The 27,662-nt window shown below is 42.8% G+C and overlaps 1 protein-coding gene across 3 annotated transcripts in view; it reads right to left on the bottom strand.

The window, feature by feature from the left end:
- Nucleotides 1–24,543, bottom strand: part of ANKFY1 (ankyrin repeat and FYVE domain containing 1) — a 32,288-nt gene extending 7,745 nt beyond the window's left edge. Inside the window, exons 1-18 of one of the 3 annotated variants that reach the window (XM_039562918.1) lie at nucleotides 24,448–24,543; nucleotides 19,545–19,737; nucleotides 17,901–18,019; nucleotides 15,452–15,587; nucleotides 13,894–14,017; nucleotides 12,568–12,717; nucleotides 11,911–12,076; nucleotides 9,669–9,873; nucleotides 8,853–8,921; nucleotides 7,905–8,104; nucleotides 7,389–7,486; nucleotides 6,785–7,010; nucleotides 5,745–5,843; nucleotides 5,214–5,367; nucleotides 4,132–4,300; nucleotides 2,851–2,969; nucleotides 2,345–2,501; nucleotides 1,185–1,385 (exon numbers count right to left, since the gene is read on the bottom strand). In XM_039562918.1, coding sequence (XP_039418852.1) covers nucleotides 1,185–1,385; nucleotides 2,345–2,501; nucleotides 2,851–2,969; nucleotides 4,132–4,300; nucleotides 5,214–5,367; nucleotides 5,745–5,843; nucleotides 6,785–7,010; nucleotides 7,389–7,486; nucleotides 7,905–8,104; nucleotides 8,853–8,921; nucleotides 9,669–9,873; nucleotides 11,911–12,076; nucleotides 12,568–12,717; nucleotides 13,894–14,017; nucleotides 15,452–15,587; nucleotides 17,901–18,019; nucleotides 19,545–19,737; nucleotides 24,448–24,457 — 2,595 coding nt within the window. In that variant the 5' untranslated portion in view covers nucleotides 24,458–24,543. Of the gene's footprint in view, nucleotides 1–1,184; nucleotides 1,386–2,344; nucleotides 2,502–2,850; nucleotides 2,970–4,131; nucleotides 4,301–5,213; nucleotides 5,368–5,744; nucleotides 5,844–6,784; nucleotides 7,011–7,388; nucleotides 7,487–7,904; nucleotides 8,105–8,852; nucleotides 8,922–9,668; nucleotides 9,874–11,910; nucleotides 12,077–12,567; nucleotides 12,718–13,893; nucleotides 14,018–15,451; nucleotides 15,588–17,900; nucleotides 18,020–19,544; nucleotides 19,738–23,215; nucleotides 23,309–23,996; nucleotides 24,296–24,447 lie in introns of those variants that run through there. The other 2 variants (XM_039562917.1, XM_010402524.4) reach the window with 2 other exon arrangements.
- Nucleotides 24,544–27,662: the final 3,119 nt, after the last annotated feature.

The raw sequence follows: 27,662 nt of genomic DNA, 5'->3' as shown, positions 1-27,662 counted from the left end.
TAAGGTGTTTTATGCAGTAGGACATGTTTTCACTAAGAGACACTTGCTCCTTCTACTTGAACTGTAGAATCTCGTTCCTTTCCCTCGTTGACACTAGAGACTTACCTGATAGATGTGACTATCAAATAACCAAACTGAGAAATTATCTGCTGCAACTGCTTGGTCCAATCTGCCTCACACGACTTTATTTCTATAACCTTGTCATTTCTTGACCCCACACTGGAGAGTATTGTTAAACAGACAAAAGATTAACAGCTGTTGTAGTTAAGTACTGAGCAGCAGTTAATGATAAACTCAGTTAAATGACACAAGCTTGAGTCTATCTGGCAATTAATCCAGGAGAAGGAAGCAACATGGAATCCTGCCATGCTGATGCAAAGTGTATTCACAGAACCATAGAATGGCTGGAAGGGACCTTCCAAGGTGATCCCATCCACCCCCTGCCATGGGCAGGGACACCTTCTGCTATCCCATGTTGCTCCAAATCCTGTCCAACCTGGCCCTGGACACTTCCAGGGATGGGGCAGCCACAGCTGCTCTGGGCAACCTGAGAATTCGGTTTTTTTGCTTAATACCAAGCACATGTTGTTCACCTTGCAGCTGACCTTAAAGCATATTTAAACTGGCTGTATTTGTAACCATGTTTTACATATATTACAAGAGCTCACTAAGTACTCAAATATTTTGCTAGTAATTAAACTTACACAGGATAGGAAGAACCTCCTGAACAGCTGCCTGAAGTGTCACACCAGAAGCCTGAAGATACAGTTGGAAGTTTTATAGTTCAGCAGGGCAGCATAGCATCTATTATTCAGTTATTTTAGGTCACGTTTTCTGTTTTGGATAGCTTTAGGAGAGCTGGGTAATAGATTATTTCTGTACTAGTCCAGCACAAGACAAGAGTAGAGTTAGAATTTCCTCCTTATACATACATATGCCTGTTTCTCAGTTCAGTATTGACAAGATAAGAAGATTTGACAAGATACTAACCCTTAATGTTCTTACTCACACATATCACATACACACCTAGTTTCCTAATAAATCCTGCTAAAGAGAACTGGCATCTGGCAAACGGATTGCATGTAAAGCCACAAAAGGATAAAACAGAACCAGCTTGTGGAACAGCTGTTACCACAAACTAGTGCAGTAACAAAACCAGCATGGTTTGAACACTCCCAGCTTACCTGTTCTGCAGCTCCTGGTTCCCTCTTCAAAATTGCTTCAGCTGCTTTATTATTTTTATACGTCATAGCACAAGCAAAGGGAGTCATTCCTTGCCTGTCACGTACATTCAGCTTAATATCTGGATGTGAAATCATCAGCTGAATGATAACGTTATGTTGGTTGCTAATGGCAACATGGATTGGAGTTCTTCCTTCTGCATCCTAGAAGGAAACCAGGAAGTTTGTTATATATAGACTCAGTAGTACACAAATCCTTCCCTAATTTTCAAGGGTCAAAGCAACTTAGTAGTTTAGTCCTGTGACCTACCCAGCTTCCTTCAGCATGGTCACCAAACAGCTGCAGGGTGAGCTCAAACCCACAGTGTAAGAAAAGCAAATTGAGATTTGTTTCTCCAAACAGGCTGACCTCAATCCTGTGCTACATGGCCTTTTAAATAGCTCACCATAACATTTCCCATGTAGTCAGTCATTCTGGGAGCAGAGATTAGCACTCAAATTTAATAGCAAAGTCAGCTGAGGTGTTTAAACATTTGTTTGCATCAAGCAGCAGTTTACAGCCAAGGCTGCTTTGTGACTGTGTTCTGTGATTCATTTTAATGTCACTTTCAACAGCACCAGGACCTAGAAATGTTATCCATTCATCTCTTTTGTTGTTATTTATAAAGCTTCTGTTTAAGGATTACTGTGTAATCGAAAATGAAATGTAACTCAAATCACCTCAGTTTACTCAATAACAGAAGATATTTCCCAAACATACTAACAAAGTAGAGTACTCTGGAGTTTTACACTATAGCTGATTTAATGATTAATTGCAGCACAATACAGCCCTGCTCCTGGCTTTAATTCACACTAGGGACAGAAGACACTGAATCCCATAGTTATATGAGAAAACTAACACTGCAAGAAGTTTTCTGTATCATTATTTTCCTTCAGCATAGCTTCCTGAATTAACCACCATACGGGCAGATAAGCACCAGGTCTGGTAAAAAGGGACAGGAGAGAAAGCAGAGCTTCAGCCAGTCATTGCATTGGCTCAGCTCTAAGAGCAGGATTTTCTTTTCTCTATCAAGCAAAATACACAGCTGAGAGGAAAGTTTGTTTTCACTACGTCAGAGGCAAAGAATCTACTTTAAAAAATTGTGCATGATTTGTTCACACACCTGAGCATTGACATTGGCACCAAACTCCAAAAGGCACTGGATCACCTCCTCTAGTCCCCAGCAGGCTGCCAAGTGTAGGGGTGTCTGTCCATCATGGGCTTCCTCTTCTCCTTCTCCATTTGGGCCTGGCTTTCTGGGACTATTCACATCACACCCACTAAAACAAACACAGTGCGGTCAATTTATTATGTTTAATCCAGATTTAAACTGCTTGAAAAAAGGTCACAGAAAAGATTACAAGAGCTGATCCAGCAACTGCTGACACGTTCTACAAAAGCACAAGTTCCTGGTTTTAGTTTGACTCTTGTCATCAAGAACACGATGCTATTATAGGTAACAGAATGTGTATTTAGGATTGGTCAGAATCCCAAGTGTCACCCACCCAACCCAGCAAAAGCCTAAGGAAGCACATAGCTGTTATTGACTCAAGATAGCATTCAATTAATTTATGCCAGGGGCATCCCTACATGCATGTTAGAAGGTTCGTATCTTGGAAGGGGTCTGACCTGCGGATCAGGAAGCAAGCAATCTGTTCACTGTTCTCATCAATAGCTCTGTGGAGAAGGGTTTGTGAGCAGCCACTTGGTCCTGACCCCCAACACGTTGCATCACAGCCATGCCTAACCTGGAAGGAGAAGCACAATGACACAGTGAAGGTTTTTTTCAACAGGCTCCTACAATAGTCCCTGACTAATGCTTCTGGAACATTATCCCCTAGAGGTAAAACTTGAGATGCCTTGTCTATTCCTGTGACAGTCACTGAATTTCAGGAAGCTACTTTAAAGTCTTCCAGACCAATATTTTATTGTTTACTGTGTAATCCTTAATTAGACGGTATTTATTAACAATTTAAATATTCATCTATATACTTTGATAGATCTTAAGCAGGATGGACTAGTTACCTCACTTTCAGCAATGACAAGCACCTACAGTAAATCAAGCAGCATCAGCAGACATTGCCTTTGAAGGTCTGGCCCATTTACCTGCTTTCTTACACAATCAACTAAACAGAGAGAGTTTTTTTCCAGGAATTGTTTGCTAATATTTGTATTCTTCTACTAGAGAACTACATACTTGAGCAATGTGGCACTTAAGACTTGTTCCACTCCACTTTACAAACCATTTACAAGGTTTAAACATGAGTAGTTAAGAGTGTTGACTCCATAAATGTTCTTATCCAATACCAGCACAGCCAAGAACAGTTACAAGATGTATTTCTCAGGTCACAAGCAGAGTTTTTAAATAGTTGTCTCTAGCAGACAACTGGACAAAGCAAAGTAACTTCCTTATGAAAAAGACACAAGGAGGTCTACTTGTATCTCCTAGGAAATCTCCTGCTGTATCACCCATGCCTGAAAGTAAACAGTCTTTAAAGTAAATATAAGCTTCTAAAGGCCTTCTTGGTTCAACTTTAACATGCAATAAAAAGCAACATAGACCCTAAAGCATAAAATGAGTATTCAGTTTTATTCAGAAAGCTGATCATTACACAAGTCGTGTATGCTACAGACTGATCTAAGCAGATACCTACTCCTTCCAGATCAAGAATCCAGACAGCATATTCTACGTTTTTATTAAAGTGGCTGCAAGATATTTGGTTATGCAGACTACAGTATTTATAAGATTCCTGCAGTAAAGAGGAATTTGTGGTGAAGAAAAAGACCTCCAGAAATTAGTAATATTGGACAAGTCTGTTCTCTTCATGCATTGAGTTTGTTTTTGCTGATGAAGCCTTTTTTTGCTAGCACGATGAAAAAAAGTGAGACTAAACCAACTGACAGTCTTACCAGAGTTGATGCAATATCTTCCAGGTTGTTTTCCAAGGCAAGCCATAAGGGAGGATTTCCTTTCTCATCCGGCACAGACATGTCTGCTCCCCTGGTACAAATGGCATCCACCACGAGTGGGAGCTGGTTTTGGATGGCCAGCTGTAGGGCTGTCTCTCCATCCTGGGTCCTGCAGCAGGGACACTTGCAAGTGTTACAGGTGCATCATAAAGTTCAGCTACAGCACTTTATTGGGAAAGCCAAGAATTATCTCCTCTTGTATGTATTTTTGCTGTGGTAAGACCATCACAAACACACCATGTATTTCATCACAGCTCTGCAGTCTACCTTTCTTCCTCCCTTCACTTTTAGCAAGTGATTGATTTCTAAAGTTGGAAAAACAAGTTAGTGTTCTTAGCTCAGAGACACTCAATTCCTTCAGTGCAGCCATTATTTGCACAGAGTTCCTTCCAAGCCAGCCTGCTGCCACAGAAGCAAACAGCTTTGTCTGCAACGTGGCAACACTTCAAGCAACAGTCAAATACCAACTGTTAAAAAGTTGAAGTTAGCACAGCAGCATTAGGCAGTTTGTACCCATGACATTCATTACAGTACAGCTCGCCAAATTTAACAGACAGCCTGTCAGTCATGTAAGCAGACAAATGTTCTGTTAAGTCTAATATCAAGTTGTCTAGGAGATACTGAGGAGGGAAGTTTATCAGACTCCTGTTGCTGGATCTATATCTAATATATTTTAGATAGTAGCAAACATGCAGCTCTAACAAGCTGGCAAATGGATGAGACAAGAGAAGTTCAGTGCCTCTAGGCCTGTCTCTAGGACTTCAGTCTCCTACAGAGGATGCTGTTTTACCTAGAATTAAGTAGCACCTCCCTCTGCAGCCTCAAGAGGAGGTACTGACCAATGGAGCTATACATAGGTCCAAGTTAACATATGTAATCCCTCAGCCATAACTAGTGCCACAGAACAGTGCCAAACTGTGTAAATCACAAACTGAAACAAATCTCAAGCCATTATACAAAGGCAGTCACCACCTGCTCCTAGATACATATGCAGGTAAGTGCTGTATCAGTTAGGATCTTACCTGACATTTATATCTGCCTGATGCTCCAGCAGGAAGAGGGCACTCTTACTGTCCTGTCTCTGGATTGCCATGTGTAGGAGCGTCTGTCCGTCTGACATGGTGTCATTGATGGATGCCCCAGATCCAAGCAGCTGAGCTGCTATTGTGTGCATGCCTGAACAGTTCAAACTCATTAGTATTTTACCTTCCATTCTATAAAATGGAAACACTGAGACTAATAGAACCGACTTAACGTGCACAGACAATACAGTGATCTGATATGAAAGCTGCTAGGGAGTTCACACAAGAAGAATTCCACAGAACTGCAAGTACAGTTCTGGGCAGAAGCTGTAGGACTAGAAATCTTTCACTAAGTCATATGTGAACACGAATTTTAAAAGATGAAGAACCATCTAAAGCTCTCCTTGACAACTCCTCCCTAGCAGCACAAGCCAGAACATGAACACACACCTGCTGTTTTATCTTTAAGAAAATCTTGTTCACGTCATAGCTTCCCTATCATTGTAAATTCGCATCTTGAAGGGCACATACCTGTCCAAAGAGCCAATCCCAGCACAGTCTGGTCTCTTGAGTCCTTTAGACTAAAGTCAGGAATAATTTGCAAGTTGTTGGTAGCATGAAGAGCATTAGCTACAAAAAAGCATAAGGAATTAGGGCATTCCTGTACTTAACCTGCAGTCACAGACTGAAAGCTGCAGCAGTAATGTCACATTTTGTAGAAGGTTGTTCCTTTAGCAGTCAGTTTTTAAGATCTGACAAAGTACCTTCAGCTTCCCTGATGTGACACTGCTTAGCATTCAGACAATATTGCCACTACTGCCTAATCTTAACACATATACTAAGAAAAATTCAGTTTTCTAGCTAAGAGGCTTAACCTGTCCCTTTCTACCTGCAATTCCAAATATACAAAGCATATACAAAGCTCTGAGAATGAAGAATGGAGGCTCCACAATAGAGCGGCAGCATCCCTCCTTCTCCATTTCCTGGGATGGACAATATCTACCCCAGTTCACCTAACTCCTTCTAAATCCCACTTATGGTAGGAGACAAAATTGGCCCTGCTTTGGCTGTCAAACTCCCATCCTGCTGCTAGAAAGAAGCTGACTAGTAGGATTAAATGAACTCATCTGCTGATATTTGAGCACTCACGTTTCAATTCTACTATCATTACCAGCATTGCTCTGTATAAAGTCCTCTTACTAAGGAGTTGAGGTAGGCAGAAGTCTCACCACAGAAAGATGCCTTTATCCAAAATTGATTCCAGCATTCACCTGAGGAAATGCTTTAAAGCGATCTCAGTTGTACAGCTAGAACAGAACCTGAGACTAACTGTTCAAGCCCATTATCTGCAGTGGAGAATTTACAAACACGCACAGACAAAATAATTTTCTAGTTTTAACAAGCAGATGATTGGAGTTTAAGACTACTTAGCCAGTCTTATTAATTGCTATGCTTAAATACTGTTTACAGGAAGACATGCTTTCTCAGTAGTTTGTCAAAACACAACTTGGATCCCATCCTGACACACCAATTCACAGCAGCATCAACAGTCTGGACCAGCAAACACCTACCTTTTTGTTCTAGGATGACTGACACTACATCTGGGTGATTGTAAGCAATAGCCATGTGAAGGGGGGTTTGCAGGTGAACATTCTCTGCTGATGGAGGAGCAGATGCATCCTTCTGCCCAAGAGCCGCTTCTGCCGTCTGGATGTTGGGATTGGCTCCTTGCTGCAGGAGTTCTGCTGTCAGATTTGCTAGGCCGTGCCTGCAGGCTGTGTGTAGTGGGGTTTCTCCCTTTAATAAACAGGGTGCTGGGTTAACAGCTTGAGACATGAAGAGAAGCAGCTTTTAAATTATTAAAACTACAAGAGCTGGTGTGAAGAGTTTCACTCTTAGAAGCTGAAGCTCATTAGGAGTTCCAAACTACATGAGTTAGCTTTTACTAAGGATTTTATTACACCAGGCATTGCAGTAAGTGCTAAAAGCATGTTAACAACTGGTGATTCTGCGAGAACAGTGCCACAAGAATGCAAGTGATCGCTAGTAAATACCTGAAAATATGCAAAGGTTCACAATGTGCTCCAACTTGCTTTAAGCTAGCTACAAGAGATCTCTGCTATCTTATTTCTGAAGAGAAGTAAGGAAACTTTCAGACTAAGTGTCTGCTTTTACCCATTTGTTTTGGTGGTTGACTTTTGCTCCATGAGTTGCTAGGAAGAGAGAAGCTGCCTCATTTCCTGCACCAGCTGCTCTCTGAAGTAAGCAGTTTCCTACAGAAAAACCATGAACACTGTTAGAGTGCTACTCCAACCACACTGATAGTAAGTCTGCTAACACCTTCCCCACTACCTTACAACATTACACTTTGAAGCCAACAAGGAAAACCCTAGGTACTAGCAGTCCCCTTCCAACACTGGACTGTCACATGCACTTTAATTTAGTGATTACACATCTTGAAAGTGTAAAGAGGATATTAGAATCTGGCAATGACTCCATATGTTCTGTCACTTCCTGCAAGTCCAGCTCAGCTTGGGACTGTCAGTGTGCCAGCTGTGGGTAAAGCAACTACCACCTACCATTTATTATGGAGAAAATGCTGCTGAAACCTCATCCAGCTCCTCCAAGTGCAGTCAGCATCAAGCAATTAACTTACAAGCCTTCCACCTACAAAGAAATACTCTGTTTTACCTGTTACTGTGTCTGGAGCATCTGTATTGCTGCCTCGCTGGATCAACCTTGCTGCAAAACTGTTCTCATCAAATGAGGTTCCATTCACAACAGGGGCATCCTCGAAAGGGTTCACAGACTGATCAGATGATACAGTGATATACTGGACTGCAAGCCACAGAGCTGTGCTTCCTTCATGATCCTTCAGCTCCAAGTCTAGTCTAAAAATAAAGAGTTAGAGTCCCCAGTTTATACCTTAAAAAGTGGTTCCCCAACACAGCTTAAGTTTCAAGCGTCTGAACAGCTGTACTAGTTCATCTCATACATCTCTGACAACTTTTGCTTGCCAAGAAGCCTACTGTAGCTCCAGTTACTTCAGAGAATTTGTGAATACTCTAAAACAAGCACAGCACCTTTCAATGACTACTAGATTCAAGCTCACTGCTCCTAGGGAAGTGTAGAATCCCTGGTAGATTTGGACTCCCACTAAGTGTAACGAAGAGGCAAATCCCCTTGAGTAAGCTGTGTACAAGAACTGCAAATTCAGCTGCAATCAAACAGAGTCAAAGGAAGTGTTCTGCTTCACCACCCTAAGAAGTCACCGGTGTCAGCTTTAAGCAGAACCCAAGCCGAACTCAAGAACATACTGAGATATTTCAAGAGTCTTACTACTCCTTTTAACTCCACTACAAATCAAGCTTCCTACATTACCTCACCTTTGAAATTATTTCAGTCTCTTTGAAAAGCACAAAGATGCAATTTGCTGCTTCTTTACAGTAGAGCAAAATCTTACATGGCTTCTGACATGGTTTTAGCATCTTCACTTATGCACAGCCTTTACACTTCTGCATCCAAAGTTATTACTAGTCTTATTGTAAGGCAAAAAGGCACAGAAGAGTTGTTAAACCAGTTTCCGTATCTTCACTATACAGGTAACCTCAGTGTATTTTACATTCAAGTGAGACTTACTGCTTGCATTGCAGGAGCTGACTGAACACAGGCTCATTCCTGACCACAATGGACACATGTAACGGGGTCCTGTAATTGCAGCAAAGAACAGTTACAGCAGGAATAAGCAAGGCACTTCAGACTTTGGCCCCAGTCACCAACACACCCCTAGGGAACCATGGGCTTAACTTTCATCTCTGCTTAAAGGAGAAAGGCACAAGCACTTCTTTTAAGAAAGAGAAATCTAAACTTTTAGTGAACATGATTCCAATTAATTTGGTAGTAAGGAACTCATTAATGTAAGAAGTAACTTTACAGGAAGAAGTACAATAGCCTCACCTGTCAGAACTGTGCAGCTGATATATCCCAAGTCTTCTATATTATTTTATGAACTTGCTTGCCAGCCCAACCTAACCTGTGAAAAAGCTTACAGGCCCTACACTTCAGATAAACAAACTGCAGAAACTGGCGATTTTTGAGAACATTTTAGTTTCCCTGACAGCTTCAGGTATATTATTTGTCATCTTAGTTAGCTTTTACCATTCAATGATTCAATAAAGGCAATTTAACTGTGTACCATGTGTTCTAACACTATCAACTCACCCCAGCTTTCTGTAGATGGGCTACATTTAATTGGCCGTGAAGGGTACCATTCAGCCTGCTCAACTTTCTACTTTGAGTGCTACCAACTGGTCTCAAACCAGGTAAATGAATTCCTGGTTCCAGTATCAGCTGTACTTTGCTGAAAGACCTGAAGAGGTTCTTAGGAGGCTGCATCTGATCACCACAGCATTGTCTGTTACACTTGTAGCAGACTTTACATCCCACAGCATTTACCTGCCTTTGCTGTCCTGCATGTTTGGATTGGCTCCTGCCTGCAGGAGGGACTGTGCGATCTGTGCCATCTCTGCCATGACATCTGGCGAGTGCTTCTTGGGGCTGTACGATGCCACAAGGTGCAGAGGAGTCTCCTGGTCTCCCAGTGTAGCAGCATTCACACGGGCACCATTTTTAATGAGAAAGTTTGCAGCAAATTTATCTCCTTTTGTGAAACAAAACCAAGTTATTAATGGATATATGTACCCTATATGTTTTATACTCCAGGAAACGGATACACGTGACTTCAATCCATACCATACATTCATTCCAACACAAGTGTCTGCTCCTAAAATGCCCCAGCAACAGGCAACTTCAACAGTGCTTCACTGCAAAGTCAGGATTAAAACACTTCACAGCAAATCCTTTGAAGAAGTGTTTTGCCCACAGGTTACCTGTGACTCAAGTTCTCACACCAGCTTATTGTTATAGTGATACTGACTTTGCTCATTCCTCTATCAAGATAAATCCATTGTTCCTTTAATAAAACATTGGACAAACTGTGATACTAAACATACAAGTATTTTTTGAACAAAAGGTACTATTCCAAGGCATTAGTCAAAAGTTTCCAGTTCAAGTTAGCCTGTTGAGTCTTACTACATAAACAGGAATAACACAGCCTTTGCTCTTGGTAATTCAGGCCCTCATATATATACAGGGTAAGGGCTCCAGCAGTGCAGACCCACCATGCACAGCATTCCCAAGAACTCCTTGAGAGCTTCTCAGGAGTCAGACCCACTTTCACATATGAAACCTTGTACTTGAAACACCAATATGCAAAGAATAACTTCAGGAAAATACTGGCTGCCCTTGCTTCAAAGGCTATTTTGCATAGACATATTCACATTTTGCTTGGCCTGAATGCAAGAGTGGAGAACAAAGAACAGTGTTTTAAATCCATATTGCTGGATTATCTCTATCAACAAAAACAAAAGTCCCATTCTGATCTCCATATATGACATTCCCCCACTTTTCAGTGATTGTAAGTAGTAAGAATCATGTGGCAAGTGCAGACAATTTGCTTTAGCTCCATTTCCAGAACATGTGATTGTTAACTGTGATTAATTCACTGAAGTTGTGGTTACTGAAAAGCAAGTGTTCATTCTCAGAGCTCTAGATCAGACTGAAAGCAGACATTAGAACTAGGGACAAATGCCAGTATTAAGTATGAAGAACAGCCTGCTGCAATTTTTCCAGTGTTTTATATGGCTGCAGCCATCACAACACTGACCTATGCCTACAATGTCTCCTACTCCCGTGGCTGAAGTCTCACTCACAGGATCAGAAGCCAGCATTACCCTGTTTAGACATGTAGGAGATGAATTTAAATTTTGTGAGTTTAAAATTCAGCTCCCAACTTCTTCCTTTACTTCTAGGGGTCCGAGACAGTTTGCTGGTAAAAATAAACTTATGCTTGGCTTTCTGGAAGAGAGCTGCCAAAGACATTGCAGAAATAACAAGCAGCACAAGGTGTTCGCTGCAGATTTTTACCACACTTTGACCACAGGCCAAGATGCTGCTGATCCAAAGCCTTCAGAGTACTGTGGCCATGGCAACCAGAACCTGCTGTGCTCCAATTCTCATAAGATGCATTTTCCACTCTAAGGTGGGGAACAGCTCAATATAATCATGTAGTTGTACTCAGACACCACTCTGGTAACTGCACTGGAGCTTTGGAAATATTCAGACTGGACAGTCCAGGTACCACCACCTGCTCCTCATCTTCTTTCAGTCAGATTTTCCTGTTCTGAAACTGCTATGCAGTAGCAAGGACCCTTACTGTTAACCATATTTCAAAGAAGCATATGCTGCATTCAACCCAAGTCTAGGAAAGGACTTCTTCTTTGTGACCTTTATTTTGTCGTGCTCAATTCAACTATTTGTCAGAAAGAATACTGTTAAATTAGAATATTCCCAGTGTCTCCCTAGATTTCTTCCTTTAGCAGGCAATGTTCTACTAGATTGCACCTGGATTTCACATAGCATAAGTTTGCCCAGCCAGCAAACTGGCTCTCAGATCTCAAATAAGTCTGTTTGCTCTTACGTCTTAAAAAAATAAAAAGAAACAGGACAAAGTTCATACTTCACTACAATTTTCTAACTGCAGTGTCACTACAACATGACACAGGAACAGACTTGGAAGTATGTATTCCACACTGGGAACAACTGGAAGTTAACAAAGCTTCATATCACATCTCCTTACCTCTCTGGATGGCTTTATGGAGCAGACTCCAGCCTGTCTTGTCTGCCCTATCTACATCAGCCTTGTGGTTGACCAGTGTAGTTGCAATACTCTCCAATCTTTGGGCCAGGGCTAGATCCAGAGCAAGATCTCCATTGTGATCCAATTCATTGAGCTTCCCAGGAAGCTACAACACAAATACAGCCAACTGACATTACAAGTATTTGAATAACTCTTCCTTGCCTCTTGTTGGGAGACAACTTATTTGCTAGTTGTTTAGAGTTTTCATCCAAGCAGAACAAATACCTGTTACTTCAGCTTTCAACAGAAAAGTTGTCCAAGGAAATGATTCTTACTGAACAGCCACGAAGCAGCAAAGTTGGCTATTATAACCATTCAGCTATAAATGTACATAGCAATATCAGGTAATGGATTTTATTAGATATATTCTGTTGCATGAAGATGTTTTTAAGTGTTACAAATCACTTCTAAATTATGTCTTCATGAAGCTACTGCTAAACAGACCTCCATTACCTACACAGAAGTAGCTGTGGCAATGCTGAACATGCAAATAAGAATTAGTGAGAAAAATCACTAACGAGTTTCAGACTGGTACTTAGGAACTAGTTACTTGAAACACCAAATTCTAGAAGATAGATCAAGTCAGTCTCACTATACCTGTGAATCCATTTCAATAAGATACAAGAAGACTACATCTTCTCTCTCAACTTTAATGGCCTTATGCAAAGGATATTCTGTCTTTGACTTGAACATTTTATACAATAGCTGAGCACTCATGCTGCTGAAGTCTTCTTTACGCAAGTCATCCTAGAAGCAATAAAAAAGACAAGGGTAAGCAATACTCCTGTTATATTTATAGACAAGGCATTGTACAATGTAATTTTGAAGTTCACAAAACAAGTTCAGTTAGAAGTTCCATTTTGATAACATTTTGGCAGGAAAAATCCCAGATAGTCTTTTAAGATTAGGAAGAAACAATCAGGAAGCTTTATATCTTACATTTTAATTTCAAGATCAGTCAGTGAAATTTTTCTTCCTTTTTGTCTACAGACATGGAAAACTAGCATTTTACCAGACACTATGGTGGATTAACATCTAGTCTTTAAGATAATCCTCTACTGACTTATTCTTAACTTTGCCAAAAAGTCCTACAACTACTGAAGACTGATTCATAAAAATATGAATAAAAGTAAACAGAATCTTCGGAATAAGAAGGCCTTAGGTCTCAGTTAGTGCTCATTTGACTAAACAGAAGCAACTTCATTTCCATGTAGAGCTGAGCATCAAAAGTTAGGAGTCAAGAAGAAAGTTGAGTTAAAACTGCTGACCCAAAGGTTCAGACATAATAATCTTTTTTTATGTATTAACATATCAAAACACTTCCCTTTGCCTTAGCATTAGCCAGAGAAAGAAACATCCACATCTAGAGTATGCATTTTAGATTTAGAATAATCTGAAGCCCCCCCTGCCCCAAGTTTACTGTTGACAAGTCTTATTTTAAAGGCTAACTCATTACTCAGTTAATCAAACTTTCTTCAAAATAAGAGATCAGAGCAAGTGAAACTTCCAAGCTGGTTGCAAGACCAGCTGCCTCTCCCTCCATTACAGAAGATAAATAAATTTCCCTGGCTTCCATGAATTATTTTTAGAAGTAAAAGCAGGCCTGGGATTTGTGATCTGTATAGACAGAGACCAACTATGGATGAACTTCTAAACACTTTGGAGTCCAGATTTGATAAACAACCCTCTTGCTTATTAGAATACAGTCCCTTCTATTTGGGTCATGTTTAGGAAACTAAGACACTTTGTACAGTGAAGTATTTCCAATGAACAGAACAAGTTACTCCCCCCTACCAAGACATTCTCAAGACAATTGACCAACTAACTGAGGTTAGACAGTGTGGTAAGGTAAGCAAAATTCTACTATTACATTCTTATGATGTCCAAACATTTTTTGTCTTGCCTCCTTGTGCCAGAACTCACCCAGTGGCTAGCAATAATCTCAGCACAGTAGTTGAGGAGTGTGCTGGCACTGAGCTCCTCAGCAGTCTGATAGAAACGGATGCAGTTCCTGACATTAACGAGTGACATAACTCCTTTTTCACATCTGTCAAAACAGGAAAGCCAGTGTCAATAACCAAAAAGCTTCACTTAATCACTCTCCCATGCTGTAAGAGAGTCCTAAGACTCCTTTCTACAGATACCAGTAGAATACAGCAGGGACTTGCTTTAATAAGGCTAAACTGCATAAACATACTTTTGTCAGAAGTCCTAGAAGACTTCTTCCATAAGAGCAGACTTCTATCAGAGCCCACCTAGCCAAGGTCCATAATAACACCACACAGCAGTCTGCAAGTAGAGATCCATCCCAGCTCTCCCAAGGGCACAAACTGCAGTTCATTCACTACTATGAAGTAGGGAAGATGTGTATCTCTACAAGTACAACAGTGATCACAAGCAGGGGTTGTAGAGGTTGGATATTAGGAAAAATGTCTTCACTGAAAGGGTGGTCAGGCACTGGCACAGCCGCCCCGGGCAGTGGTGGAGTCACCACCTGTGCAGGGATTTAACAGGCGTGTAGACGTGGCACCTGGGGACATGGTTAATGATGGACTTGGCAGTGCTGGGCTGCTGACCACTCTATCTTAGTGGTCTTCTCCAGCTTAAACAATTCCATTATTCAATGATTCTGTAACTACAAAAACATCTCATAATTATGAATGGCATCCTACACATCGACCAGCCAACTGCTAAGTTCACACTACAACATGAGGGCAGCTTTTGGGCTGGTACAAGGCTTGAAGCAGTTTTAGCACTGGCCTTACAGATTTCAGCTTCTCTGGTCAGAACACTTGACAGCAATTTAATTGCTTCATGTTGAAGGCATACAAATCATAGATTATGAATGTACTGCTACAGATACCCCTTGGGCAAAGGATTATTCAATTAAAGGGTACTTTGACTAAATTCAAGGCTTTGAAGTTGTACAAACTTGACGAGGTTTCAATTTGTACATTCAGGCTTCTCACTAACTCCAAATGGTTTAGAACACTCTGTAATTCAATATAACAACCTAGCCCCTAATACCATGGTGTAATCACAGTCTCAGAACGTGAAAGCATTGTACATTAACCCTATTTCTGAAGAAAGGTTGCACAAGATGCACAGAAGTTACAAAACTTTCACCTGTGCCACTTTAATACCAAGCTAATTGCCATTGACTTCCTAGCATTCTCTAACAACTCCTTTCTTGCAACTCTCCTGAACCTGATGCTATTCTACTATCTCCTCTCAACACCAGATTAGGGTTATTAGTTTGACTGGGAGAAGAACTGCAAAGTAAACATAAAACTTATGAGAAATCTGCTACAGTTTAACTGTAGCACAATGCTTCATTTCCCCTGATAAACTGAATGTCATGTTGTATTATTAAAAGCTCAAGACTTTGAAAAAAGTATAATTTTATCCAATTGCCAGCAGCTATCATCTTATTTCTGTTCAAACAAGGTTTAAGAGTTCAGGTATATTTACTAAGACTCACCTTTCCCTAAGCAGCTGGAGCTGAAATTTATTAGCTAATTTCATAAGCTCCGTCAAGAAGATATCATCTTCTCTTAGCTCAAGTTCATCTGTGTAGATCCACCGCAGCATTGCCATGGTTACCTCTGGGTCAGCATCTGGTACAGGGAGCAACAGGATTAATAAAATACCTAAAAGCAATCACCTATCCTAGTAGTTGCTCTTCCTTTGACTTCTGAAAGTCACAGCTACCATAAAAAGATGGTCTTGTTTTGAAACTGTACTTAGTTCAAAATGTTGAAACTGGTCAGAAGTTGAATAACAATGCTGGCACCAAGCAGGAAAACCTTCTTACACTGGGACACTGCAGAATGCAGGGAGCTATCTGCTACACCCACGTTGCATATTCAGGGACCAGTGATGCCCCTTACGCTCCTTGGTCCCTCACATATGGCCAAATGCACACCCACATCTGACAAGAACAATCTCCCTTTTTGATTTAACAGCCATATGTTATGAACTGCTGCATTCCAACAAAGGTATTTACACCTTGTTACACTTTGGTAGTGACTACAAAGCACTTCAAACTGCTGGCAGCCACTTCTAGGAAAAGTGTAGAAGAGCCAGTTTAAGGAGCTGGTTATATTTCAGGTGTTTACAAGACTGATCACAAACTGATGTTTTTATGCAGTGGGAATAAAACGGAAAATCACACCATGGGACACTACTCAAGCCCAGTGGCCAAGGACCTTTGTCACCTACTCACAATTAAAATGACAATCCATCTTACAAGGATGTAGGTAAGAATAACTTCAGGAGATCAGATCAACAACAGAAATACCATTCATTTAAAAAATTAACCTTAGTCCTTTGAGCTGTTTTGTTTTTCTAAAAAAAATTTAAATTAAAAACCTTAAAGACACCAAAATACCCATCCTAAAACATCTCCTTTAGATGGAGGGTTGGCCCAGATTATCTGCAGAGTAGCAGCAGTACTTGGCATGCAGGCTGCCTCCTAGGAATCACAAGGTTTTAGTAAGACAAGTATTTTTTGCCAAACTTGAAGCAATCAGAAAACCTACTTGAGATGTACTATCAGCTCTGCCTTGGCAGAGGTAAGAGTGCATTTTCTCCCTCTCAGTAAGAGAACATGTGTTCATCTCTTTCTACTCTTTTAAAGATTAGAAAATTCTACAGATTACACGAACTCTAAAAACACTCAATCTCAAATGCTGCCTGCATTCTGAAGATAAGATTCAGGCAATCTTAGCTTGCAAGTTCTTAAGAGAACCTCTTAAGAAAACCATTTCCAGGGAACAGCTTGTTGCTTGCTCCAGCTACTTCATAAGGTAATCCTTGTGCCATTTATCAAATTTATTAAAAAATCAGTAATTCAATTTTACAGTGGAAAGTATCATTTACTAGCACACATTCAAGTAGTGTTTGCATTGTTAAACATGTAAGACGGCAGTTACATTTGACATTCTCAGACTAGCTTAGACATGGAGCTAGAAACGCTTCGGACTGCCACTTGGAATGACACTCCAAGTAACATAAGAGCTTTTTAGTAATAGCTTTTGTTAGCATAGCAGTTTCAAAACTCCTTGGCATCTGTTTTCTTGTGCCTGCAGAAAGATCCACAAATCATGTTGCACGGAAGCCCACGCTGTCTCATAAAACCAGCTTGCTGTGACTTGCTACTTTCCAGTTTGTTTGTACTTAGAATTCATGATAAGATTAAGTGCAGAAAGTGAAGCCAGTGCTTAATATTCAACATGCCAGTCAGCAAGCCTGCTTAACTTCATACCTGGTTTTATTGCTCACAAATTAATTGTATAAGGCTGTCCTACACTGTTAAGTACAGAAAAGCCTGTTGAGAGTTCAATCTGCAGAAACACTGCTCAGTGTAAGTACATGCAAGAAATAGCTACAGCAAACCAAAATGCTCATGTAGAAGACGGTCTTTTGGAAAACTTCTCTTCCTCACCTGTTTTACAAAGGTATCAAAGTGCCAAAGCAAACAATTTCAATAACACATCAGTACTTGCATTCACTTCCCACACACACTGTGTTAACAAGCAGCAAGGTATTTCCATGACACGCTTCAGAGAAATTATGCACACTACCTCAAAAAGCCCTGTCCTTCCTCACAAAGGAAGAAGTCAAGCTCCTCCATATAGATTTGTTTTTCATTACGTTTAGTTGACTCTAGAAAAGACAAACAGGCCACCAATCTCAACCCCTGTTTGTTAAAGAGAAAGAAGGCAGGTTATTGACTTAACTACCCCTAGCACACAGTTCACAAGCTCACTACCACTTTTCAGAACGAGAGCTCCATAATCAACAGATTAAGCACCACTTTGAGTGGACAGCACTAGACTGAAAGGCACTTAAGCAACCTTCTCCCAACAGGCCCTTTCACAAGTCACCCTAAAGACAATGAGGCATCACATTACTCAGCAGTGACTGACCTGACAGATCCAGCTCCTCTGTTGAGGCAAGGTTGGCAAGACTCCATGTATCACTGCGTGCGGCCAAGACAAATTTGTGAGCTCTGATGTGCCTGTCCCCAACCTTTATCTTCAGATCACTGATAGGAGAAAAAAGCACAAACACGTATTATGCAGACTTTCCCTGCACTTAGGTATGTATAGATTCAGCATCTCCACAGTATCTATGTCATGATATCCACGATTTTGGTTCAAGTTGTTTGGGACGTTAAAACACAATTGGTTAAGTAAAACATGTTGTCAAATGGCAATCCATATTTTTCTAGGGAGAAATGCAGTGAGTCATTAATACTTCAAGTACTTGGTTGGGTTTGGGTTTTTTTACCATTTCAGAATAAACAGCAAGAGAATTATTGTAGAAGTTAGGAAAAGCCACCAATCTTGAAGTTAAATATTTATGTCACAGTGTCCATACTAATACTGTCAGCTAAGCACCAATGCTTTCAGGCAAGACCAGCAAGAGAACAACGCTGTTTGACAGTAGTCTGAGTGCAAGGCAGAATCCCCAGCTCCCCGGAGACCAGCTGTCAACAACACCCATTTCATCCTGACCGTTTATACCAGGTTATCCACTGCAGTTAGAAAATACCTGACCTGCTCTTTTTGAAGTCCCATGGCTTGCAAATGTTCTGACTGTGTAGGTGTGCTTTCCAGACCATTTTCCAAATCAAAGTACTGCTATAAACTACAGCACAACACCGAGATGTTACTTAATGAAACCTGCACTGGGACCTGCTACCTTTCTCATTCTGTGATGTGTAGGCCCTTTTAGACAACTATTCTATGCATTTAAAGCTAAGAAGCTGAACAGAAATAAAGTGCTGCAACTCTTCTGACATACACTATCTATCAAATCTTTTACCCAGCAGGCTACAGTAAATTCTTGCAGGCACAGAGCCTTTTCTCAGGGAGGCTCATGAAGAGATGCTGGTGCAAGGAAATTTTAACTAAAATAGATTTTCCCTTACATGACTAAACTTCTTTACTATATTGGCACTGCTTTCAGTAACAGCAAAGAAATTGATAAATATCACAACAGTCTCAGAACTGAATCAGCTCAGAGATCTAGAATACGGAAAGGATCCTTAGTATGCCTACAGAAAAGAAAACATTAACCATAACTTTGTGTTGAGATTCAAAAATACAGTGCATCACTAAGTCACATACATCACCAATACAACCAGACAAGCCAAATTAATCAGGCTTCTACACACACCACTGGAATACAGAACTGAAAATGTTTTAAGGACAAAGCCTTTCAAGAAAGGAACAGTTTTTCAGACACACTGTGTAATTAATCCATCAACCAAGTATGGTCCAGGTCAAAACTCCTTCTGTTCAAAGGGAGCTTTGCTGCTGACAGTGACCATTGTCAGTTTTCTCTGAACTTGTCTAAGAAACAAACTTCTGCTTAAAGCTCTCGATTCAAGAACTGGATACAGAATGTCACTTGATTTTAGCATGCTCTTCCATCTACAGCTGCAACTCAGGACGCTATTCACACCAGGCAGCGAAGAATTTTCCTCGTCTAAGACCAGGACCTAGTGCAGTCAATAAAATCAAAGGTTCCTGGAATTCCCCTTTCCCCAGAGGGGGATTCCTTACCTGTACTGCTCCTGCTGATAGAGTTCAGCTACAATGGTGAGAAGTCGACTGATGAAGGTGTCGCTGGAATTGCCCTGGTTGGACTCCACAGCCAGAAGGTTGCACCTCCTTTCTGTATCAACAAGTTTCTTCTGCAGCTTCACATACTCCTGGCGGAGGAGCATCAGATGCTTTTCCAGCTTGGCCACCTCCTCTGCAAGGCACACAGTGTTACTACAAGGTTGAGACATGCACACCTTTTTCTGGCATCTGAGGATAACTTAAACCCTCAGATTACACATGTAGTTTAATTACACAACACTCCAAGGACAGCCTCTCCTCTTCCACATACTAGAGCATCTCACCCCCTGTATTAAACCTTCTATTTTATATCATTTTCATAAACACATTGAAAAATCATAACACAGTCACAGAAGTCACTTACAAAGAAAGTTCTGAATTTTGTAAATTTACAGGAATGCCGTAAAGCTCCTAAAGCCATGGGAGTCCATTTCTGTGGAAATTGTAGTTGGGGTAGAGGACTAAGTCTCTGGTTCTTACCCATATTTTCAGCATTAGGTAAGATGCTGTTTGACTTGACAGCTGATACTTAAACCACAAGTGAGCAGGTTGCTGATGTACCATATCTACCTCAGAGTATTTAACTGACTGTTTAGAACTCCTCAACCTGTCAGCTAAGAAACTCCCCAAAAAATGGCCACAGTGGAAAACAGATTGTCCCCAGAATCTACGTGCTAAAGGCCAGTCAAAAATATATAAAACTACTTCCTGCTGACACACACACTCCTCCATTGGAGGCCCTCCACTGACAAGGCATCACATATGGAGTCAAGTCCATGGTGGCTATTTCAGTTCAGAAGCAGCAAAGCAACAGCACCTGGGAATCTGAGCCTTGAACAGGTACTTCCATCCCATTGCAGAACTCACTTTTCCACCACACTTAACTGGTTACTCCATAACATGCTGGGGTAAGTTGTTCACTGAACTCAACCCAGGCCACCTCTAAGAAAAACCTCTACACTTCACTGCTGGAAGGAAACATCTGTACAGCTGTTTAAAACCAATCCAACTTATGGGTCCTTATTTGTGGATTAGTTGCAAAAACTATATGTTTGCTATTAATCACAGTTCTTTATTATTTTCCCCCCATCACTAAGTTGATTTTTCAAGTAAGGCCAAATCCCAAACCAGTCCTAAAATAAGAGGGGGCAGGGAGGATAAATTTGTAAGCTAACCAGTGATTTTAGGTGGGAAAGTTCCTACAAGATTACTCCCTACCAGTTAAGAATTCATACTTTGACGACTTTTCTCAAATATTTACTAAATGTCACTAGTACAAACAATGAGAAACTGAGCTCTGTTGATCAGTGTTTTCTTCTTGCTTCTGTAGAAAGTTCAACAGCACAGCTGACCTTGGCTTTGCTCTGACACAGGTCCCCAGGGCAGAGCATCAGTCTCTGGCTCTGCTGCAGACAGAACACCTTGTTTAGCCTGTCCTCTACAGACCTGGCAGCAAATGCTTCCTCATAAGTCTTTTAACTTAACAACTATTGTAATGGATAAACAAAAGGCAACATATCCCATTTTATTTTTCAGTTAATACTACTTAAGCACGTTTGGCAGGTACTTCCTTCAACAGCCTTTTTGTTAGCTTCATCCTTTGAAATTTCATAGATACCCTCTCCTTTGGGATACCTGTCTTTTTCTACTGAAATGTACTCTGATTTCAGAATTGTGCCATCAGTACCACAGCAAGCCTCAAGGAGGGTTTGAAATCCTGCTGTGGTCAGTCTCTCTATCTGAAGATGAATGCAGTTTTGGTGTTCCCAGAACTAGAAGGACATGTCCCTTGAACAACTACTCCTTCCTCATTTCTCCATGAGGAGAGTGTTGGGAGGGCACAAAGCAAATCCTACTGTTACAGCAGGGAGAGCAGGAGTCTGACAGGAGCCCAGAGTGAAAGACACTGAGAACTGCACCAAAAATTAGTGTTCACTGTTCATCCAGTGAGATTTTTAGAGGCCATACAAATTCAAATGCTAGGAATAAGCAGCTGCCTAACGAAGCTCATTGCATGCACCACCTTACAGAAATACTGCATCTTCCAGTCAAACCATGGGAGTGTGAAGGTGGGAATAAAGAATCCGTACCAGAGGTAACATCATAAATACGGTCATTTTACCAAAGTCAGCTCATTGGCTCCAAATTAGCCTGAAATCACTAGGATACAATGCAGAACTGCCTTAAACTCCCAAACAGCAGTAGCTGAAGCTTTGTGTGTGACCCACAATCCAGCTTGTTACTGTTGCTTTCAGGGCAATCCCAGACAATCCCTACCAGCAGTGAAAGTACTTCAAAGAACCGAAGCTTTGAGAACTCTTGCTTTCAGATTGACACCATATGCTTCCTGCAAATTCAGTGAGAAGGACTGATGGGTATTTGCTTACTGTGCCAGTTACAAGAATTGTAAAAGAAAGTTTCTCTTATTCTACGTGACAACCTGCACAGATGTTGGGTAGCAGCTACACTTGACGACGGTATTTGATCTTACAGCACATTTCAAATGCACATTCAAGAGAGTTCTCAATGTCCAGTTAATAAACATCTACAGCACAAGGGCAAAGCCTCAGTTTTCCCTGTAAAGTGCTCACTTAAAGAGTGAGCAAATAAAATGCACAATTACTGCAGGCACACACACACACACTCTTAATGCACACACTTAATGACCATCCTTGCCTCAAGACACCGAAAGTACAGGCTTAGTAAGATACCAGGTAAGCCTCTGGCTAAACATCAATCCAAATGCCTCAGCTGGGTTCAGCAGAGAGGAAAATACAAAATGCCTCTCCTTCTAAGCCACAGTCCAGGTAAATAAGAGCAGTGTTTGTTAACAGCTTTCTGGCAGGTCGATCAGCATCTCACAAACTGGCAGAAGTTTATACTCCATATCAAAGACATTGAAGAGGATTTCAGGAAAGGCTACTGCTATTTTCTTACAGGAGAAGGCACAGAAGTACTTGAGAGCAAACAGATAGCTGAATGCAAGTAGGGAGGCAACAGGCAATGAGAGACAGATAACACATATCAAACACCAGAGGGTCTAGTGAAACCCATCACACAGCCCATCCCACCCATCCAAAGCAGTCCCAGAAACCATACAGACAGACTTTTTTTATTTATGAAGTGGACCTGGGTGAAGTATTTCAGAAAACCAAATTACTTCCTTATCCGCTCCACTGCTCCACACTCTGACCCTTATCACCCCAAGGCTGTACAAGTCACTGCTTTCTTGTTCCTCCTCACTTTTGATCTTTACCCTGCCACCACCCCAAAATTCTACAGCTACTGCTTCTTTACACTCAAGCATTGATCCAACAATTCTTACCCATGCCTGCTTGTAAACCTCTGGAATTAGTGGTACAGAACCCAGAAATTAGAAATGCCAACTTGGCTCTTGTCTTACTAAGCTGTTCAGCCAATTTGCAGGTAGTAATTGCAATAAATCTGATTCAGGATTTTTGTAGAAGAGGCAACACTTCCTTATGAGAAAAAGCACTTGGCTTCTGAGCAAATAACCACAATTTGACAAGCTCCCTTCCTTAATAGGCCTTCACTTTTCAGCTGACTCAACCGTAGCTCTTAACTAGAGAAGTGAGGCTGCAGGTTGGTACCTTGTTTGCAGGGACAAAATGAGCCCCTCTTCCAAGACATCCCAAGGAACCGAGGAGGGTGACAACAACTCCAGCTTGCTATTCCTGTTCACACAGGATCATTCACTGGTCATGTGCTTTCTTCAGCCAAAAGATCAGAGAATTACTTAAGCTGGGGAAGAATCTCTGAGAAGTATAGATTGTATGAAACAGGGCTTGTATTAACTGCTGGTTAATTCTGCAGAGGAGGACCCTGAGCCAGAGCCTCACATCCTTGAGGGTCTGACTGGGGAAAGTTTCACTGCCTGAAGCCAACCTGGACATCTAAAGCCCTCCAGAACTGGGTCACCAAGGCTTAAAAGCAAGCATAAGAGGCTGGTCAGCTAAATATGAAGCAGTGGTATTTCAGCACACAAGAAGTCAGGCATTGCTCTAGGGATTGATCAATCCAGCTTGACTGCAGCATCCTCTGAGGTGATGCATGCCAGTCCATCAGCATCTGTTCCATCTTAAGTCAATATTCTACAAGTGTTCCTAAAATTTCACCACTGTCCAAGAGCTGGACTTCAAGAGTTGAAGGCTGTGCTTTCGCAACTCTAACTTTATTTCCTTTGTAACTTTGAGCATTTAGCTCCGTTTGCCGACTCCGTTTTCTCCGAGAACAAAAAAGAGGAAGCTTGTCCTGCAGAAATGAGTAGAACTGTAAAAATCCAAGCGTCCCTTCAAATCGCATTAGGTTAAACGGTGTCACGTACAGTCTTCAAGCAACACAGCAGCACTCCAGGAACTCTGCAGATCTCACCTGAGCCTGACAAAAGGACTCGGCACAAGTGACCGGGAGGCTGCAGCACAGGCTCCCCGCGGCGACTCGGGCAGGGCAGGCCGGGATGAGCCCCGGGACGGCGCCGGGATGAGCCCCACGGGACGGGCGGGACCCCCCTGCGGCCCCGCCTGACCCACGGCCTGCGGGGAGAGGTCGGCGGGACGTCCTGGCCGGCTCCCACCGCCCACAGCAACCCCAAGCCCCCTCCTGAGGGGCAAAGCCGCCCGCGCCAGGCCGGCCCCACCCGGGGGTGTCCGCCCGCGGCCCCCGCCATCTCCCGCTCACCTCGGGGGCGACCTGCCCCACCCACCGCGAGCAGGGCCGAGCCCGTCCCGCACGGAGGAGCGGCGGGAGCCGCACACTGCAATGCCCCGGGAGCGGCGGAATCCCCCGGCCCCGCCCGGCCCCTCACCCGGGCTCCCCCCCTCACCTTCCGCCATGTTGGCTCCGGCACCGCAGCTCTCGCGAGACCGCCGCGCTCTGGCGCTGGGGCGGGCGGCGGCTCTCGCGAGAGCCGCGCGACAGCGCCCGCACCGGCCGCAGCGCTGGGGCGGCCCGTCTCACTCCGCGTTATCCCGCCTTCTCCCGCTTTATCCCGCCTTCTCCCGCTTTATCCCGCCTTCTCCCGCTTTATCCCCGGCTCCTCCCCGCCTCTCCGCTGGCACCGACAGCCGGCTGGCGGCACGGCACAGCCCCGCCCCCCCGGCATGGGCAGCCGGGTGTAGCCGCCTCCGGGATGCGCTTCCCACGTGGAGGACTCGCCCGGTGATCCCGTCCGGAGCGCTGGGCTGGCGGTGAACAGTAAGGCGCCGACTGGCACGGCTGGGGAACGCTGGAAAAAAACCGCCCAGCACCGGGGGAAACGCACCTGTGCACCACCTCCGTTCACCTGCCCCAGGAGCGCCGTCCCGCGCCGCCCTGAGCCCGGAAAGCACCTTCTGCCCGGCCAGTGCCCGCACGGCTGCAGAGCCACAGCGACGGTGTTCGGGGCATGGGCGCTCCTCCGCGCGCTGTGCTCACTGTAGCATCGTCACTTCAATTCTTGCTTTTGTTTCAGAGCCAACAATCCTGGACACTGGATCTGTGCCCCCTGGACGCTGGATTGGTGCCCGGTGGGTGACAAGTGGTTGCGAGTCGACAGGCAATGGCCAAGTACCAGTAACAGGATCGTTTTCGCAGCCATGTATACAACACAGCTGCCGCCTCGGCTGCTGTCGTTGCTCATCATCGCTCCTGCTTAGGTGCAACAGAAATGCCAAATACTCGATGCTGGTCCAACAGCAAATGTTTTGCTTGCTTTAAGGAGCAACTTTCAATTAAACGTTTGAAGACTTCATGCACAGTATTGTTTTACAGACATAATTTTTTCTGGACTCTGCCATGAAGTGACCTTTGAAAAGTTGCTCTGCATCATATTTATTTTGGTGTTGGATAAAACAGCAAATACAGAGCTAGGCCCGGGAGAGCCACAGACTGTAGTTTTCTAGACATACCATGAAACAACCTGTCTCATTTTGCGCAGCTCGATGACAGCGGTGTATGGCTTTGCTGCGTAGCAATTACCCCACTGCTCATGGTGCTATTGATCCTCTTGAGGAACTGCGAGGAAACAGTTACTGCTCCCTGAACAGATTTAGTTTAATTTCTCACTAACAACAGAGATCAGATTTCAAACTACTGCTATGTTTTGTATCAAGGGAACTGTAGTCTCTGAGGAATTGCCTGGGCAGGAAGCTGTTGTATGACAGTCTCTCTAAACCCCAACCAGCCTCTGATTTGGTTTAGAATCCCTCGTGCTGCTTCTGAAGGGCCTTGTGTTGCTGCTCTGTGTGCAGTGATGGCACTGCACCAAGAGCAGTGCACCAGATGGTACAGGCGCAGTGGAGTCCACCCCCCATCAGCCTACCAAAGCCCAAAATACACTTCTAATCACTTCAGAATTTATGTGCTCTGCTTATTGATCATCCAGTTTCAGCGTTTCCAGGCACTGCAGCAGAAGGAATTTTAGAGTGACAGCTGACAGCCTTTGAGTTTTAGAGATCTTCTCTGGTGCAGCATGGAGAAATAGAAAAAATGAATTAAGATGGCCACACTAGTTAGACATCATTCATATTTGATGCTTTTCCTTTTCCCCCAGTGATGCAGTGATATCTGGAATGCAGGGCAAACCGTGTTGGGGCAAAAATCAGCTCAAACCCTCAGCCAGGGTAACAAACGCCTGGAGAAGCTACAGTGTTAACTGAGCATCCAGGATGCCAACAGCCTGCACAAATCAAACCAGATATAAGGCCCTGCTACAAGGAAAACTGAGGAATGCTAGTTTACTGCCTTGTTCACCAAGAATCCTCATACTACTTGTCAATACTGCAGCTCCTCAGTGGTGTTCCCATCTGATTGTATCAGTAACAGCTTTCTACCAGTGCCCCTTTCAGTGTGGGGCAGGAACAAACAAAAAGCCAACTGTAAGCACAGAAAGTGAAATAGGCCATTTCCTTGCCTGCCAGAGGATTCCTACAACCTGGACACTTGGCATCAGACCCTGAGCTGCCTCTTTCATTCAGTCACTGGGCATTAGCATACCTGCAGCTTGTAGATCTTAGCAGTATCCCATGGTAACGCTCCTCCCTGGGGAATATCTGGGTCAGGTGGGATCACAAACCATCTTGGGTAAGCCAAATATATATTTGAATTTACAAAGAGGGGAATGAGTAGTGCTGTGGAATTCTCATTTCTTCCATAGCACTGAGGCAAGACAAACAGTTCCAGGCCTACCCCCTAAAGAAAAACAAGCAGCAATTCTGGAGAGCAGAGAAGTAAAACTTTTAACTATTTTGTGAAGTTACAGGTGAGTCTGTGGTGAACTGTGTGTTATTTAGGAAGACAAAAGAAGAGACCACTGCTGAACTTGCTGAAAACAGCAAGTACCTTGAATTGCTTCAGTTCTAGATACACTTGTGGAAATCAAAAAGGAAGCGCAGCCTGTGGGGGAATAAGTCCATTGCTAGATTGAGGAAGAACAGCTTTCTTCCAGTGTTTTCTTTAATGGAAAGAATGACACCTTGCCACTGAAATTCTGCACAGTCCCAACTTTTAAGTGGCAGTCAGCTGGTGGGATAGAAACCTGCTCTGAAGACCTTTTGGACAAGTGCTCCAACAGGAACTCAAAGCAGCTCTGGTGTCTGGGGACTGAAGTACTGCATGCACCTGCCTGGCTGCCGGAGCAGCCTAGCCACTTAAAAGCAAATTTAACTAATGATTTCACAAAATCATTCATATCCAAATACGTCAATGTGGGTATCAAACATACCTGTTTATGTAAAGCACCTGTAGGAGGAAGTAGTACCTTTCCTTGTAAGTCCCCTTATACAAAATGCCTTTTTGTCTCCAAGGGCTGCCCTACCTCTAACAACTGTCACCTCCTTCCACTCCAGCCCCCCTCACAAAACCTGCAGTATGTGCCTTTCAGCACATCCATGTTGCACAGCAACATGAAATGAAGTCCAGCCAGCAACTCAGGACTGAAGGCTTCTTAAAAGCGGACTCTTTGACACTGGAACTTTTGATTTATTAGTGGGTTATGCTGTGCTGTGAAAAGAGTCAAGTAGTTTCAAGTTCTTCTATAAAGTTTCTTTGGTCAAAGACTTG

Source organism: Corvus cornix, chromosome 19, assembly GCF_000738735.6.
Source record: "Corvus cornix cornix isolate S_Up_H32 chromosome 19, ASM73873v5, whole genome shotgun sequence".
Taxonomy (NCBI): domain Eukaryota; kingdom Metazoa; phylum Chordata; class Aves; order Passeriformes; family Corvidae; genus Corvus; species Corvus cornix.
Note: the sequence above shows the minus strand (reverse complement) of the source record. Positions and strands in the feature narration are given on the sequence as shown.